Source organism: Chaetodon auriga, chromosome 6 (assembly GCF_051107435.1).
Source record: "Chaetodon auriga isolate fChaAug3 chromosome 6, fChaAug3.hap1, whole genome shotgun sequence".
Classification (NCBI taxonomy): domain Eukaryota; kingdom Metazoa; phylum Chordata; class Actinopteri; order Chaetodontiformes; family Chaetodontidae; genus Chaetodon; species Chaetodon auriga.
In genome coordinates, this window is record NC_135079.1 from 9,544,229 (window position 1) to 9,561,199 (window position 16,971).

General features: G+C 47.0%; 1 protein-coding gene across 4 annotated transcripts in view; it reads right to left on the reverse strand.

Moving 5' to 3' along the window:
* Nucleotides 1–188: 188 nt before the first annotated feature.
* Nucleotides 189–16,971, reverse strand: part of reln (reelin) — an 89,277-nt gene continuing 72,494 nt past the window's right edge. Inside the window, exons 34-65 of one of the 4 annotated variants that reach the window (XM_076732664.1) lie at nucleotides 15,722–15,995; nucleotides 15,458–15,598; nucleotides 15,168–15,345; nucleotides 14,960–15,044; nucleotides 14,641–14,823; nucleotides 14,351–14,519; nucleotides 14,091–14,196; nucleotides 13,742–13,968; nucleotides 13,361–13,584; nucleotides 12,943–13,093; nucleotides 12,572–12,830; nucleotides 12,130–12,379; nucleotides 11,735–11,903; nucleotides 11,462–11,602; nucleotides 11,005–11,182; nucleotides 10,046–10,239; nucleotides 9,685–9,935; nucleotides 9,428–9,582; nucleotides 9,111–9,325; nucleotides 8,735–8,912; nucleotides 8,460–8,635; nucleotides 8,253–8,359; nucleotides 7,915–8,157; nucleotides 7,627–7,802; nucleotides 7,469–7,542; nucleotides 7,002–7,163; nucleotides 6,723–6,880; nucleotides 6,246–6,465; nucleotides 5,888–6,085; nucleotides 5,389–5,487; nucleotides 3,406–3,532; nucleotides 189–1,611 (exon numbers count right to left, since the gene is read on the reverse strand). In XM_076732664.1, the coding sequence (XP_076588779.1) occupies nucleotides 3,412–3,532; nucleotides 5,389–5,487; nucleotides 5,888–6,085; nucleotides 6,246–6,465; nucleotides 6,723–6,880; nucleotides 7,002–7,163; nucleotides 7,469–7,542; nucleotides 7,627–7,802; nucleotides 7,915–8,157; nucleotides 8,253–8,359; nucleotides 8,460–8,635; nucleotides 8,735–8,912; nucleotides 9,111–9,325; nucleotides 9,428–9,582; nucleotides 9,685–9,935; nucleotides 10,046–10,239; nucleotides 11,005–11,182; nucleotides 11,462–11,602; nucleotides 11,735–11,903; nucleotides 12,130–12,379; nucleotides 12,572–12,830; nucleotides 12,943–13,093; nucleotides 13,361–13,584; nucleotides 13,742–13,968; nucleotides 14,091–14,196; nucleotides 14,351–14,519; nucleotides 14,641–14,823; nucleotides 14,960–15,044; nucleotides 15,168–15,345; nucleotides 15,458–15,598; nucleotides 15,722–15,995 (5,462 nt within the window). In that variant the 3' untranslated portion in view covers nucleotides 189–1,611; nucleotides 3,406–3,411. Of the gene's footprint in view, nucleotides 1,612–3,405; nucleotides 3,533–5,388; nucleotides 5,488–5,887; nucleotides 6,086–6,239; nucleotides 6,466–6,722; nucleotides 6,881–7,001; nucleotides 7,164–7,468; nucleotides 7,543–7,626; nucleotides 7,803–7,914; nucleotides 8,158–8,252; nucleotides 8,360–8,459; nucleotides 8,636–8,734; nucleotides 8,913–9,110; nucleotides 9,326–9,427; nucleotides 9,583–9,684; nucleotides 9,936–10,045; nucleotides 10,240–11,004; nucleotides 11,183–11,461; nucleotides 11,603–11,734; nucleotides 11,904–12,129; nucleotides 12,380–12,571; nucleotides 12,831–12,942; nucleotides 13,094–13,360; nucleotides 13,585–13,741; nucleotides 13,969–14,090; nucleotides 14,197–14,350; nucleotides 14,520–14,640; nucleotides 14,824–14,959; nucleotides 15,045–15,167; nucleotides 15,346–15,457; nucleotides 15,599–15,721; nucleotides 15,996–16,971 lie in introns of all 4 variants that reach the window. The other 3 variants (XM_076732663.1, XM_076732667.1, XM_076732665.1) reach the window with 3 other exon arrangements.

A 16,971-nucleotide genomic window follows, 5' to 3' on the forward strand; every position in this document is an offset into this window, starting at 1 on the left:
TTTCATTTGTGATCTTTGATAAGATCTGATGAGAATGGGCTTCGGACTGAGTGCCGCTGACTGAGAAGGCAAGTCAGAAAGTATACTGCGAGACAACTAACACACTGTTGACAATAAGAAAAGTATGAACAGATGAAAGGCTTATCTTCAAAGAGACAAAGAGAGCAGCTCAAGCGATGTGTACAGTATGAGGTTTGGACAGTTCTTTATTTCCCTTTTATAAGGCTGCTGGGTCTCCCCATAGTGGATATACATATATATACAGGAGATTGCTATACTGGAGTTACACTGAGGGCAGAGGGTCCATATTACACAGACTTCAAAAAACAACACTAATAGAGCCTCACCTCCAGGTTTGAGAAATCAGCAGAGAGAGAGAGAGAGATGGGGAGGGGGGGAAACAGCACAAGAGAAGAGGGAAGAGAAGGAAGAGGGGAGATGATGCAGTCCGAGAGCTCGACTCGACTGCCTAATAACTTAACACTAGAAAATAACATACAGATTTCACGCACAGTGCATCTTAAATAGGTTACGTGAAGAACCATTTACCATAAATATCTGTATTTTCGGGAACCAACATATATAAAAAAATGATTAAAAAAAAAATCATTATTCAGTCTTTAATTTTTTTTTTCTTATTTTCTCCTTTTCCCGTCGTGCAAATCGTTCTTTCCTTCCTTCTTCCCGTGCAGGCCGGGCCTTTCCCGCTCTGCCCAAATCCGTTCCAGGTAAACGAGGAAAAAGGAAACAGAACCCAGCACCCCCCTCCCCTCCCCCCCTTAAAAGCATATGAATTAGTAGAAAACGAACAAACAAATGAACAGAACACCACAGTCAACTCATCACAAAAAGAACCCACAGACACACAGAACAGCAAGAACACAGTACTCTTTTTTTTTCTTCTTTTTTGAGCTTCTTCATCACCGTTATTCCTCTCAATGGTCAGTATCATCGTCGTGGTCTTTCTCCCGGCGTACTGGTTGGCGGCAGTGGAGTGGTCCTCCCCCAGGCGGCTCAGTGGAACTGGGAGGCAACTCTCCAATCGGCTGGTCAGTTCAGCAGTGATATATTATCTCTCAATTTCACAGTGTGGTAGGAAAAGGAGGATGAGGAGGGGGAACGGGGGGAGTGACGGGGGAGGTAAGCCAGAGGGAGGGTTATCGGAGGTGGGAACAGGAATCAGAGGAACCACAGCAACAATTAGAAAACAACTAGAAACCCCGACCGTCCATGAAAAAAAGTAAACAAAATGGCCACTTCACTCCTTTCTTCTGAGTTTCATTCCCGCCGACCCGTGTGGTTGGGAAGGCCTTGATTGGCTGGCGTAAACTGATTGGATGGCCCGTGTTTATGGCAGAGGGTAGGGAGAGGTGGGTGAGGGAAGTCTAAGGCTGACTGGAATCCACTGGTAGATGGGACTCGACGGGGCGATATGCCGTCAGGAGAAAAGGGATGAGCGTGGCGGGTTCGATGTGTGATTGGCAGGTCAGAGGGCGAATCCCTTCTCGGTAGGTTCAGGCACGCTGTAGCAGTGCCCGCCTCTTGCGGCTGTAGTAGTGACGCGCGCCGGTCTGTCTGGCAAAGTTCATCATGTAGTTTTGTTTACGGGTGCTGCAGGGATACAAAGACAGTGAAAGAGGGAGGGAAAGAGGGGAGAGTGTGAACATTAGTGACCACGTAAAGGGCGGGACAACGCCACACGTTCCCATGCACGCACTCTCATCCATGCACGCGAAACACATGAATGGTCGAATGCAGCTTTCATACCCACTCACACCCAGGTTCATGCTGGCATTTTCAATCATGTTTCAGCCATAACCTCAAACACTCAACAGCTGCATGGGTCTCATGGCTCGGAGAATGGGTGGCGCTACTCTACACGACTGGATTCGTTTATGCTCTGCACAAAAATGAGCAGCTAGACGGTGAACATGGTGGTAGAGCTAGCTACATGTATCCAAGACCAAATGTCACAAGACAAGACATGGGACACAGAGTCTACAAACATACTACCACAGATACTAGAGGGAAACTCTGACTCTGAGTGTTTGAGGTCAGAGTTAACAGCCATCACTGGGAAGAAAAGAAAAAAAAAAATCACTAAATCAAAACCATAAAAGTGCAGGGATGTGAGCAGAGAAGGGGTGGTTTTGAAAGTAAGAGACACAGAGAAAAGCTGCGGTAGATCGCTCTTGCTTAGCCTGTTCATTGCCTCTTCCATCCAGCAGGGCGGTGCCAGTGAGCCAGGAGTGCAGCCAGGGCAGGCAGGGGCCTCTGCGAAGCGTGGGGAGGGGAGGGGGTCAGGAGGGGAGGGGGAGGGTGGTGGATGGTGCGTGTCTGTGTGTGTGCGTGTGTGTGATGAGTGATGCTATGGAGGTGGATGTGAAGGCAGATGGGAGGGATGGCTGATAATGTCTTGACAGTATGTGTGCGTGCGTGTAGAGACTCGTTTTTCTGATTTTCACTCAGAAAACAGAGGGCAGTGAGGAGGGGTCTCCTGGTTCAGGTTCATGTTGTTGTTGTCCACGGACAGACAGACAGCCATGAGTGAAAAAAGGGGATGGAGAGCTGTTGCAACAGTCGGTCCATAAAGCCATGCAAGGAGCTGGATGGAGGAGGTTAGTCAGATGAAACTCTCCCGCCAAATGGGCCTTCATTTGAAATCAGTGATGTGAGCAGCCCTGCACTGCAACTGATGTTGATAAATGAACCAAAAAAAAAAACAAAAAACTTTCAGTGTTTGGGCTGCAGTGAGATAAACGCTGCACCCACAAACAGTAGACTTCTTCAAGTCGGATCACTGAACTGCATGTGTTGGCTTGTATGTTAGCAGCTAGGTCAAAAACAGTTTGCAGTAGAAAGAACAAAACAAACAGATATAGATATAGTGATGGATTACATCACACATATACACACAAACACAGCACCGCTGACATTTGCATATGTAAATCATTACATTAAAAATGCCTCAAGGGTTGTGTGAACATTCAAAATGAACGCCATTTAACAGGAATGTGTCTTCATCTGCGGACATTGTGTTGACCCCTTTTAGGGGATGCAATGTCATTTCAGAATTGTAAAATTTGCCACCAGTCAAGATCTTACTGCCCTGTTTATGCCTCTATTCATCGTCTTGTTGTGAATATTGTGCTGCCTGTGCAGATCTGTGTGTTGGATCATTTTGTCAGCGAGCCTCCGCCTGGACGCTGCGAGCAGCTGGCCGCTTGTCGACCCGCCTGGGGCTTGAATCAAAGCGAGGGCATGAATATGACTGTGGTGATAATGAGGAGGGCTGGGTGTGTCAGTGAACGTGACGGAGGGTGTGCACAGTCTAAAGGGGAGAAGAAAGGGGTCGGGAGGAGGGTGAGGGAGGGGGCTGCATTCAGGAAGAGGCGGAGAACTTACCTGACACTACAGCCATGCCAGAGGGAGCAGAATACAGAAGAGAGCAGAGGTTAGAGCGCGAGAGGGGAGAAGCAGGAGGAGGGGACTGCTGTCTCGCAGAAAGGTCTGGGGGGGTAGGAGCCCTGGCCTGGGGAGGCAGGGGCCCAAAGCAGGGAGAAGGGAGGAGAGAGGAGAGGCATAAAGATAGTCAGAAGTTCAAGGAAGAAGAAGTGAAAGTGAGTCGGACAGACAGAGAATGAGGAGGAAAGAATATGAGAGAAGAATGGAGAGCAGAAGAGTCGAAGACAGCAGAGAAATGGACCAAGAGAGAAGGTGAGAGACAACCACAGGTAGAGGTGACGACAGAGAGCAAGATAAACAGAAGTAATCCATCCGTTGTATGCCAGAATGGGAAGAGAAAAAGAGAAAAAGGGAAAGAAGGAGTTTTGAGGAAGGAGAGAAGGACGAGGAGGAGGGTGAAGTAAGGCAGGATACGATGCGGCACGAGCAGAGGAGTGAGCATGACCACATGATCAAACACGTTTAAGCGGCAGGGAGGAAAGGCGTGTGGAGCAAAAGAAAAGATTGAGCAGGAGTAGGAGTGAGAGGAAGAATGTGTGAAGGAGTGGAGGAGTGGCGAACAGAGAGAAATAAACAACAGAGCAAAGTGTGAGGATCACGGTCACTCTTTTCAGCAGACACTGTTGAAAACCGTGCGAGTGCGAGGGAGGGTGTAGGACAGGTCACGACCACTTGGACCAGGGACGGCTCAGGTCAGGTTAGGCATAAGTGTCTGTGCGTGTATGTGCAACTCTTGTATGAACTGTGCATGAAGTATGAGAGTGCCTTCTGTGACTGCAGCATTTGAAATGCATCGGGTACACATCGGAACGAACAATCAGAACCCACACGAGAGGGAACATTGCTCTGATACCCACAGCAACATGCAGGGAATGCATTCAAAATGCTTTATGACACCGGCATGTTAAGAATAGCTGAGTATAGACTGTGTTCATGATATCTTCAGTGCCCAGCAGAATTTCCAGCTTTGCCATTTTTTATTTGAACGCTGGCGTTGTCTTCCACATAGAAACAATGTTTACTGGTCCTGGTAATGGACTAAAATGCAATTTAAATGTAAAGAGGGGAGGAAAGAAAGAGAGAGAGAATCAGTGAATCAGTGCAGGGTGTCTGCAAGTTCCATCAAACCAAATTTAAGGAATCTGGAGATTTTTTTTTTATTCCCACTAGAGTGAAATGCAGGACCATTTTTGCACATGGAATGAACGTGAATATGAAGACAAAAATAGACCAATCAGATTATGGGCCTGTGTGATAACAGTCGTTTCACAGCAGAACAAAGACTCACTGTCATAGATGTGAAGCCTCCTTCACAGTTTCCTGTCTTACACACAGTATGATCTCAGCTCAGCGCTGTGTCATGCCTCAAAACGGCCACTAGGGGCAGATGTAAATTAGAAGTGGACACGCGATGAGTGCTTCACATCTAATGAGCAAACAAAATGGCAATTCTATCTAGGATCTTTATAGGTTTTAATTTTTTTATGCTCTGAGACATTTTAAGACTTTTTAGACACTTTGGTGGAGAAACTTCTTGAAAAGTTGTTTTTCTGGGTGATGCATGGGTTCTACACGACACTGAAAATATGATGATCTGATAGCAGGAGTTGATCTGTGGTACACAGAACAGCCATCCACAAACAGCAAAGCACACTGCAGTCATTTTTCCACTCTGCTTGCCTAACACCAGAAGCCTTGATGAGCATTTTAAACAACCGCTGAGAGGTTGGTTGTGGGTGGTAAGCAGCACACGTGTGGATATTACAATATATGTATGTGTTTACTGTATCCCTGTGTTCGTGTGGAGTAGAGGGGACCGTTTCTACAGGTGAGGCTGAGGCAGAGGTAGAGACAAGGGCAGATCAGGGCTCTTTTGGGGGCCAGTCTGGGGGGCCGTGAGCCGGCTAGGAATTGGGTACTCACAGAACTACTTCCACATGGTCCAGCGCCCACTGGTCATGTCCCGCGCCATCGTGGCGTGGCTGCCACCATCGCAGCATCACCCCTTTAACCCTCGCCTCTCTGGAGAGACCATGGGAAACATTGAAAGGTCAGTGAGGGTCGTCAGCATTTCTAGTAGCCACAAACCAGCAAGATGAACCTAACTACACTGGTTTCTAAGTACCGCTTCTAATGAGGCACCATTATGAGGGGTTCAAAAGTTGCAACTGATGACTTTTTACTGACTAATAAATCATTTTCAAATGCTTTATAGATCACTTGTATTAATTACTTATTAAAAAGTATAACTGCAGGTTACTCATGACCTGATCAGACAGTGACAACTCCATTACCTTGGTAATACTTATAAAGCACTGGTAAAAGATTAATTAACAATAATAAAGCCATTAGTTGCACCTAATAAAACCTTTAAAAATGGCCCCTTATTGGAAACTGCTGTAGTTTAAACTGATTTACTCACAGTGGAATATTGTAGGAAACTCTCTGGGCCTTTATGAAGTCTTTGGGCTGATGCTGGGCGATTACATGCCAGCTGACGCCATTGTTGACGCTGTATTGCAGCAGCACGGCCCGGTCAACTGTGTCAGCCTGATCCAGAGCTATGTTACAGCTGTCTGTCTGTGCCACGCTGCCGATCTGCAGCACAAACATGATCTTACTGGAGAAAGACAGAGAAGGAAAAGAGGGAAGGAAACATTAACCTTCGATAATTCACGTCCTAATGTGGAGAGAATTAATCTGTTTTAGCTATGAGGTAGGTATGTGTATGCTTACATATTTAATAATTCATGTACAATATGTTTTGGTAGTACCTGTACCTGGCTCTAGTGAGGTCCAGCGGTTTGGTAACTGCCTGCCTCATCTTACAGCCATTGAAGTAGAGTGAGTCTCCGTGGGCATGTGGTGACAGCTGCCCACACCCACTGCCCACTCCACCACCCTGGATCAACTGCCAGCTCTCCTGAGACACGCTGCCTGACTCAAAGTTGTCCTTGATGGAGCTTGGCAGGTCGCTGCTGGAGAGGGAGCAGTCGTCACCTGTTGAGGTGAGAGGAAACAGATAGGAAGTAGTGAAAATAAAGATGACAGGCCAGTCGACGGTGAGGGCTGACACAGTTTGTAAAATGAAAACATAAACAGTGCAAAGCCCTGACGGTAAACAGTGTTCAAGATGTCTCTTCAGAAACGCTCTCAGCGTAAATGTTTGTACGTTTTCTTCTGAACAGTGCAAATGAAAAAGAGCTGTGTGTGTATCTATGGAGCAGTTTGAAGACAATATGCTGTTTGTGGCCCACCATGGTGTCCCTCATCACAGATGCAGACCACTCCACTTGTACAGTAGCCGTGGCCGCTGCAGAGCCCCGGGCAGGCCTCGCCGATGTAAACGTGGTCCACTGCCCAGCTCTGCCGCTCTCCGGTCCCCTCCTTTTGAATCCAGCGGAACTGGGTAGCCCTGGAAATATACAACAAATCAGACAAGGCTTACACTGCTTCAGCTGGCAACAGAGAGAACTGCTGCCTTTCATTGTGCTGATATTGACGAAAATATTCATTTCGATCAAAAGTTCACCTACCCTGAGGAGACATGGTCTGGCAGCTGGACAGTGACCCTGGTCCATGTCGAGCTGTTGACTGGACTGTAGATTGTGGACTCGTGGAACTGGAAGGGAGAGCAGCCCACGTTGTTGACTGAGGAGGGGAGGCACTCTGACTGCACCAGCTGCCATGAGTCAGACCTACGGGGAGAGAGCGACAGCTGAAAACTGCATGTAAAAATACATTAAAGACAAACAATCATTTCAAATCATGTTTAAATGCCAAGTGGTGGGCGCATAGTCAAGCTAGTGATTTAAGCTATTGAGGCAACCGACCTGACATTTAACACTGATGTGTCAGATCATGTCATGGCACCACCTGCTCTGACTGTCAGGTTATTCATAAATATCTATTTTCACAATAGCTCTTTTCCTTGTTGGAATAGGAAAGACACACCGTCAAATAATAAATGAGTTGATTTGTAACTGTTCCTTGTCTTTCTCACCTTGCATCCTTCCTGTACTGCAGCAGGACAGAATGATGGTCTTCACAGCTGTCTGCCTCACAGCCGACAACAATCTGCATGGACAAGACAGATGATGGGTAAAAGGACCAAAGCATTCATGTTTTAATACAGCAGGTGGCACTCTTGCAGTACTGTACCTTAAACTGTAGAATATATCCAGGCTGCACTATGAGCTCTCTCGTGGCCAGGATGTTGTGCGTCCTGTCTTGGTTCTTGTTTGGCCAGTACAGGTGGAATGAGGGGTTTCCACAGAAGCCAGCTGTGCGCACAGCATTAGGGTAGAAACTCCAGCTCTCCTCATGAGAAACACCCTCTGATGAAAGGCGAAGACATAAAAAGAGAAGAGGAGGAAGAGTCTACGTGATTTCCAGATCACTGACTGGTGACACGTGTCAGGCTCAGATTACATCAACACAAACACTCACCATCATCAAAGGTGTCCAGCAGAGTGGATGGGTTGATGTCTGACCCCCCCACCAAGATGTTATCTATGGCCCACTGGGCTCTCTCCAAGCTGGGGGTGGCGAGCCCAGAGGAAATGGTAAATGGCTGCCACCAGCGCAGACGAGTAGCATTGGTCAGAGCTCCCTCTGGGAGGACGATATAATCTCTCCTCACTGACACGTACTTCAGATAGTCCATCTCATGCAGCAGCGTCCAGGACACACCTGAGGGATGGATGTGGACAGAATGAGAATAAAAAGGAAAAGAAAGGAGGGAGATAATCAGGGAGATAAGACATCATGGACTGATGATGATGAACCTCCATCAGTAGAGTAGTCCAGCAGCACTCCCTCTTTACGGCAAGTTGGGCGGTGGCACATGGTCATGTTGTCTTCACTTCCAATCCTGGCCCAGTACTCCACAAACCTATCCACAAACACACAGCTCAAAATGCACGTAGAGCAGCACAATGTGTGAAGACGAACAGAAAACTTCTGGCTGTGGTTGACAGAAGGTGAGTACTAACTTTGCTCCGCGGAGGTCCAGATCAGCAGTGACAGCCTGTCTTGCGTCAGCCCCCCCAAAGTACAAGGCTGTTCCCTCTACCAACACACCGCAGTCTGTGCAGGGCCTACCGCCCTCCAGCACCTGCCACTGAGGGCCTGCTGCCCCCTCCCAGTCAAAACGCTCCTTCAGAGACGCCTACAGAAAAAAAAGCACACACATCTGAATGACGGATCGTCTCGGACAGATAAATTCCTCTCATCTTCTTCTTTTCCGTGAGCGAGAGCCAGACTCTACCTTTAGAGCAGTGCTGGCGTAGCAGTTTGGCCCAGTGAAGCCTGGGTCACAGAGACAACGCTGATCCAGACAATCTCCATGTCCTCCACAGTGGCCGTCACACGCTGGCCCGATGTAAAAGTTCTCCACGCCCCACTGAATGTCTGAGTGCTGCTGGTAAAACCTGAACCGCACCGCACTGACGAACAGACAGCAGAGGTTATTCAAACAACATGCATACCATCTTCATGATTTATATGACAATAGTTTTAATCATTTATATGATGACAATAATTTGATCTATCAATTATTTAGGTGAAGCATGCCATGATGGTACCATTAAATATGAAGCACAAGTGTATGTTTGTCAAAAGCATGCTGCGGTAGGATGACTCACGTGTCAGCCAGGCTGTCAGGGAGGGGATAGACTGCCCTCTTCCAGCCTTCAGCAGGGAAGAAGACTGACGGTTGCGAGACCTGACCTCCACAGCGGGGGTCAGCGGGCAGGCACTGCGGCACCAGGTACTTCCAGGTCACTCCAAAGTCCACTGAATACTGAACGTGAACTTGCCGGTCTGCATGACGCTCTGGCACACTGCAGCCTACTGCGATCTAAATCAACACACAGGCATTAACAGCATCCCGTCATCATAGCAATAGCACCATCTCAAGTGTTTTCATTGCCTGTGTGGCATTTTTAGGCTCATTAGTTACCTTGAACTGCATGACCCAGCCCTTGTCAGGAATAATATCATGTGTGACAGCATACACCTCTCTCCCATCGGCATTCCCACACACCATCACTCCATCAGGGGAGCTGCAGAAACGCTGCACTGAGCAGTCCTCTGAGAACAACCAGTGGTCGCTCACTGATGACAAAAAAATTGATACTTATCCAAGAGTCTCTTTAGCAATAAAAACAATATGAATTTATTGTGGATTGTTTGACTGAGGCAATGATTCAGAAATACCTATGGGTGTTTCCTCCTGCTCGCTCAGCTGCCCTATCCTTCCTGAGGTCCCATCAGCAGGAGCTCTCTCGTGATTGGGCAGCGCCACCCCTCCAAATGTGTCAGATATCTGCGCTCGTGGGTCTGAGCCTGCGATGAGGACGTTATCCAGAGCCCAGTCACTGTGGTCTGCTCCCTCGTGTTGTGGCTGCCACCAGCGCACACGCACTCCTTCCTGACGGGCAGCAGGGGGCAGCAGCACATTCACAAACCTGAAGACAAACAACAAAAACACCATGAAGGCACTCACAAACATCCTGCTTCACAAGGCATTGAAACTATGTGCACTGTATGTCTGTGTGTCACTGGTGAAAACACTCACCCAGGCTTGGTGTACAGATCATAGAAGATCTCTGTCAGCAGGTGCCAGTTGATTCCTCCATTCAAACTGTACTCCAGAAGCACACCCTGGTTACGATTGCTAGGTGGGATCATGCAGCCGTACATGAAGTAGAACTGGATGAACTCCGCGTTGGTCAAGTTCAGGTCAACTGTCACCAGCTGACGGCTGCAGCTCTGTGCACAGACGCATGGAGAAATGCAGTGTGAGTCAATCAGGGGCTCAGCCAGTCAAGGCCTGTCAATCTGAAAACATCCAACAGTCTCAAACATAATCTGCATTGTTATTTTTATTACAGAGAACACTAGTGGAACATAACCAGAACAATAAAACTGACTTAACTATAGTGAACCAGAGTAGTAATTTATCTTCATAAAGTTTAATGCGAGACCTTAACTGCCGCTCTTAAAAGGTTTCTCTGGCAGTGTGTCCATCCAAGATCAGCCTGTCAATAGGTACCCATTTACAACACCGCACTAAGTGCCTCAGGAAAGCTTAAGCTGTACATAACGGCTGACACTTACTTACTTTGCGGTCTTTTATTCAACAGATTAATACTTCAAACAGCATCCTTCCAATACTGTTGGATGTCTCTGTTTTCTAACTCTCTTTATCATCTGTTTGTCTCCTTGAATCAGCACATATGCAGACACTTGTTCTTTCAGCCCCTTTCCTAGCATGAGTGGATGGCGGCTTAATGCATAGATCATGTTCACATGAAAATATCGTAACCTTAAGGGGAACAAAATGACTCGTGTAGAGAGTAAATACCCCAGAGGATGTGTGAAAACTAAGAATATTAATGCATTTAACTGCATTTATCCTTCAACAAATACCTGGTTGGGGAGCATTTCATGCTAGAAAATGTAGCAAGGAAGTAAAAGACGGATGGAAAAAGTAACTAAACCGGAATCCAATGACATGGGTAAATGTATATTTACCCCACTGAAGTGCAGAGCAGCTCCAGAGGCCACAGCTCCACACACAGTGCTGAGTTTCCCACCGGTGAGTATGTGCCAGTGGCTGAGTGAGGGAGCTCGACTGAAGCTGTCCTTCAGCTGGGAGGGCAGAGGAACAACAGGCTCGTCACAGTACTCTCCACCCCACTCTGGGTCACACCTGGGGAGGATGGTGAAGTTACATACAAACAATCAGTCAATCACTCACAATCATGAGTCAAAGACAAGCTGGCCATCAAGTTATACTGAGTTTGCTGACAATATTTAACATACAACTTTCACTAAGCACATAAATAAGTTTATAAAGCAACGTGGCCACACGCAAAGTTACATAAAAGATTAAGAAAATAGGCATTACACCTCATTTCTAACAGCTGACATTCCAGACATTTACAGTGAAAACGCTGGTGTATGCTTGCATAAGGCTGCCGTTACTTACACACAGGAGCTCTGTTGGCAGCGTCCGTGTCCAGAGCACATATCTGGGCAGCCATCTCCAATGTAGAGATTATCCAGAGCCCAAGTCTGCTGTTTGTCAAACGGAGCCTGCTGGAACCAACGGAACCTTGTGGCTGGAGATCTAGAGACATAAATTGTAAAGTCACAGATACAGTTAAGTTGAAACAAATCAGAGTATACTGCAGAATCAGGACAAGTTATAAGCTACACAAGTTTGTCCTTGTGTCTGAGTGAAGTTCAGGGCAGTTCTGACCTGGCATATGATGGGATAGGCAGGGTAACACGGCCCCACTTGTTGTACGTGTCGGAAACCAGCAGCCTCTGTAGGGTGTAGGCAGAGCAGTCAGGGCTTGTTGGCAGACAATCTCTGACAACAGGCTGCCAGGTCAGACCCAGGTCCAGAGAATACTCCAACTCTACGGCTGCAGAGGAAGAAGACAAACACAACTTAACATTACGTACGACTGAGTATGTTTGGGCTTTGAGTGTTGGTTGAACAAAACAGGCTTTTGAAATACATAACCTTGGGCTGTGGTAAATTTTAAAGGCATTTTTTACTATTTCCTGACATTATATGGACTAATTATTCATTATTTAATCGTAAATTGACTAAAAAGTATTGGCTTTTTCATACTTCTTAATACTTACAGTAGCAGGAGTTGGTGACAGAGCAGGAAGCAGAAAAGTCAAACTGGATGAAGGCGTCTTGACCCAAACTGATGTCAGTGGTAACAGCATAGCGAGTGTTGGACTTCTCTATGAATGCAAACGCAGGCCCATCAGAGCCACAAACAGGCATTCGGGTTCCTCCAGGGTGGAGGAGCCATGAGCGGCCGTCGATTGAGGAGAAATCATCTTCCAAAGGTCCCCAGCCACTGGCGCTGCCACCTACTACCACCTAGGGAAAGATACATGTTCGCATAGTTTCCATAGGCAGAAAAAGTGGGACCTAAATTTAGATGGGATTTGGCAGGTAGATGAAAAATCAAAGTTTGAATGGATAACAGCCATGCTATTTTACTGTTTGCATGCAAATGATTAAAAGACTTCTAGATGGACGGATGGCTGGATGAGTCGTCACTTACTGTACCTGGTCAATGACCCATGGGCTGTAAAAGTGTCCGTTCTCAGACGGCTGCCACCAGCGGAGGCGAGTGGATGGCGTGCGGGCACGCAGCGGGATCTCCAGGGCTACAAGGCGAGCTTGATTACTGCTGTTGCTGAAGAGAAATTCCTGGAGAAGGCCCCAGGTAAGACCTCCATCCACAGAGAACTGCAGCAAAACTGGCTGCGAGCGAGGGTCTGGAGCAGCCTTACCACAGCCAAGACGTAGGAAGAACTGAACAAACCTGCGGAGTACAGCCATTAACCCATGAGACGTCACTGAAAACTGTTAATGGTGTATCGGTACATGTGTTGGTGATTGCTTTTCTTTGTTTGTTTGAGTGGTTGTTGTTTTACCTGGCATTCGACAGGTCCATGTCGTTGGTGACCAACATGCGCAGGCCATCCTCACTGAAGAACAGGTGGTTCCCGCTCGACATGATGCCACACTTCCTGGATGGTTTACCACCGCTCAGTAGTCTGAAACGCTCTGCATCCACAGCTCCCCCTGGAGACAAAAGAACGTACACAAACACACACACAGAAAGCAACAAACAGTAAACACACAATCATAAATCCATCATACACAAAAGAGTAAAACTGAAGCCCTAATAGAACCTTAAATTAATGGGCACTAATGAAAATAATATTTTAAAATGCTTTGAAAATACATGAAAGTAAAAACATCAATAAATAGTACACAGATGCATGGTCCATCAAATGTCCACAGATACAGTCCTGATGGCTTTTCGTGTACATCTTTATGTTGGTGTACCTTCAAAGTCCTCCTTGAGGAAGTCAGGGTTGGGGGTGTCAGGCACGGAGCAGTCAGATCCAGAGTAGCCGGGGTCACACACACAGTAGGTGCCACCCACACAAGCCCCGTGTCCATTACACATGTCCTGACACTGTGGGCCAATGTAGACATTGTCTAACGCCCATGTTGGAGGAGCAGAACCGGTTGAGAAGAAACCCTGATACCAACGGAACCTCACTGACCTGTAGAGAGGTCAAAGCGCAAAGATTAGAGAGTGAGGGACAGACAGAAATAAATGGATATAAACTTGCAGAAACTTGAACTTCCAAAAAGTTTCCCCCAAAGTTTCCACTTGTTTTCTTTTGTGCATCTGCTGCACAGGATGTATCCTGCTCTTACCCGCAGAGGCGAAGCTTGCCGAAGTGGATGACCTCCCTCCTCCAGCCCTGAGTCGTACCCGGGAAATAGATGCTGGCAGGGTGGAGCTCTGTGGAGCACAGCGAGGAGGGCTGGGGCGCACCGGCACACAGGGGCACCAAAAGGTGCCACGTGGCACCAAAGTCTCGTGAAAACTCAAGACGCACTGGGTGAGCAGAGGAGCTCTCAGCTGTGCAGCCCACATTAATCTGGAGAGACACGAATATACGTTAACATCAGCGAAGATGACGAGCCATGATCTGTGTCTTGAATGAGCAAGTATTACGATTGCTGTTTTGGAAAAGAAGTCATCAAGGCTGTGTTTGTGTACCTCAAACTGGATGATAGTGTTCTCATTTACGTCAATGTCCCTGGTGGTAATGGAGTGCTCTCCGAGCTCGCTGGAGACAAACACCATGGCTGACTCATCCTCCTCCCTGCACCAATCCCACACACAAACACAAAGATTAGTCAAGGGTAAAAACATCTTTTTGCAAGTTTTATCACCACTGGGCTCATAGATGAAATAAAAACAAGAACACTGCCAAGGTGCCGTCATAGTCAACATTCAAATCTAAGTATTTTTCTTACAGTCCAGTCTTCTGGTAGGGGCAGTAGAGGCCAGTGTTTCCCCCGGGGAAGAACAGCCAGTTGGACTCGTTGGGGCCCTCCTCAAAGCTGTCTATCACCACCGGCGGGTTGTGTAAGGAGCTGCCATCAATGATGAGATCATCTATTACCCACACCTCCTCCTTCTTACCTGAAGGGCATAACATTGTGGAGATTATTACACATAGATTTTTTTTTTTTAAACAGGTTCAGGAAAGCTTGAAGAAAATGTGGAAAAGAAACAGACAAGACCACACAATGTGTCCACTCACCACTGTTGTAAGGCTGCCAGAGTCTGAAGCGGGTGGCGTTGGTCTGAGCGCTGGCTGGCAATGGCAGGTGGAGGAACAGAGTGTCAGTGGAAGCTGGGAAGTAAAACTCGTCCAGCATCAGCCAGCTGATTCCTCCGTTCACAGAGTACTGCAGCAGCACTGAATGGGAGCGCTCTGGGACACCTAGAAAAGGCCACAAAATAAAATGTTACGACTACAAACCTGCAAAAAGACCCTGCATTTTAAAGATACATGTAAACCAAGAGGGAGCAAACTGAGTTATGTTTGAAGAAAGTTATGTTTTTACTAAAGTTGTGACCTTTAGTGATGAATTTGAAGGAGAACTGGATGTAGAGAGTGTTGGTGCAGTCCAGATCCCTTGACACTATCATTCGCAGACCATCCTGCAAGCAAAGACATGGATTACATGGTTGGTTTGTGATATAAACATATCAGACTGTGTCTTTGTGATTTAACTGTAATATTATGGCTCTGGATGTTCTCTGCATGGTGTTTAGGACCCCTACCCCTTTGAAGATAAGTGCAGTGCCAGATTTAAGAGGCTCTCCGCTCAGAGTTCCCCTCTCTGCTCCGTACACCTCAGGCCACGTCTCCTGCTGCAGGTTCTCATTAAAGTCCTCTCTCAGCACAGATGGCAGGGGGGCCAAAGGCACACAGTGTGCCCCTCCATAACCCTTGTCACACCTGTGTGAGAACAGGAGAAAAATAAAGGTAAGCAACATTTTCATTAAGCAGAAAATAAGTGTAACAAACGACTCAAGATTAAAATTCAGGATCTGTGCAGGAGTTTACTTACAGGCAGCGTCCGTTGTCACACAGACCGTGACCGGAGCACATCCAGGGGCAGCCGGGGGCAAGTAGCACGTTATCTAGAGCCCATCCTTCTGCCCCTGGCGTGAAGTGGGTCTGGATCCAACGGAACCGAGTTCTGGGGGAACTGGGGGATTCAACAGCAAGTTATAAAGAAAAGTAGCTTCAGTACTTCATTGACAGCTCATGCATTCAGACAATACACCACTGATTTGCACTTATTTGGGTATAAAAGTTAAAAAACACGTACTTTGCAGCACTGGGCAGGTAGACGGTGATCCTCCTCCAGTGTTTGTACTGGGTCGAGGTATAGATGGAACTCTGAGTATAACCAGCGCAGCCAATGGCTGGTGGCACACACTCCGGGGTGATGAGAGACCAGTGATGACCGCAGTCTGTGGAGTACTCCAGTCGCACACCATGGGAGAAGGAAGTGGACTTACTACAGCCCATACTCAGCTCAAACTGCAGGAATGACGAGCCTGAAACCTCAAAGTCCCAGCTCTCTGCGTATCTTGGCTTCTCTGTAGACCGTGCAAAAGCAACACCACATGACTTCACATTATTTTCATCAACAACACCTGAAGAAGACAAGTGTATATAAATCAAAATGGTTCAGAAACACATTAGGCCTTCATCCTGTGTGTGTAAAACTGCTTTTTCTGCTCAAATGTAGCTTGTGTTGGCTTGAATTTTAAAGTTTGGTTAGGATGAATTCCCTGGCCCCTCCTTAACATGACGAAATAAGCAAGACTCCAAGGTCCATTATGTATGTTGATGTAAAAGCTTAAAAACAAACAAAATAACGCCTCCTACGGCCGTTTCTCCCTCGCTCTTCATCTGCATTGTTTAAATATGCTGAGTGGGTTCGGGCAGTGTGGGTGGAAAGATGCCCTTTGGGCTCACTTTGGAGAAGGCTACGTCACTGAAGCTCAGTTAAACAAGATTTGAAGTGACATCACCTGAACATAGTTTCATCACAAATGTGAGGTCCTGCCTGAAGTACAATGTGTCTGCACAGGCAGTGCACGCACAGCGCTCCAACATGAAATGAATAGTGTTCACCCAAAACACAAACTCAGTACAAGCCCAAATGCAAATGTGAAAATAGCCTTGAAAATAATAGTTACTGCTGAATTATGTGTGGAGTGCGCAATGTTTCTTAGGAGAACAGCCATGGGATCTGACAATCGGTGCTTTATGTGTTCACACAGGGACACGGGAGCTTTATGTTTATAGATGTGTTGCCAAATTGCTCTTGCTGTGTGCGCTTAATGAATGGGCCCAGTTGTAATGTAATATTTGCGCAAAGTAAATCGGCTGACAGCTTGACGTGAGCATAAATAACAAGCAGGATGTTCATTCAGGTTTCTTCTCATTAATAATTCAGGACCCACGGCGCCACAGTAAATGGGTGATTCAATTTCAGCCTGTTGTGTGGGTAATGCTGTGATGTCACTGTACAGCCATTTACGTGGTTTGTTGAGCATGTGTGTACGT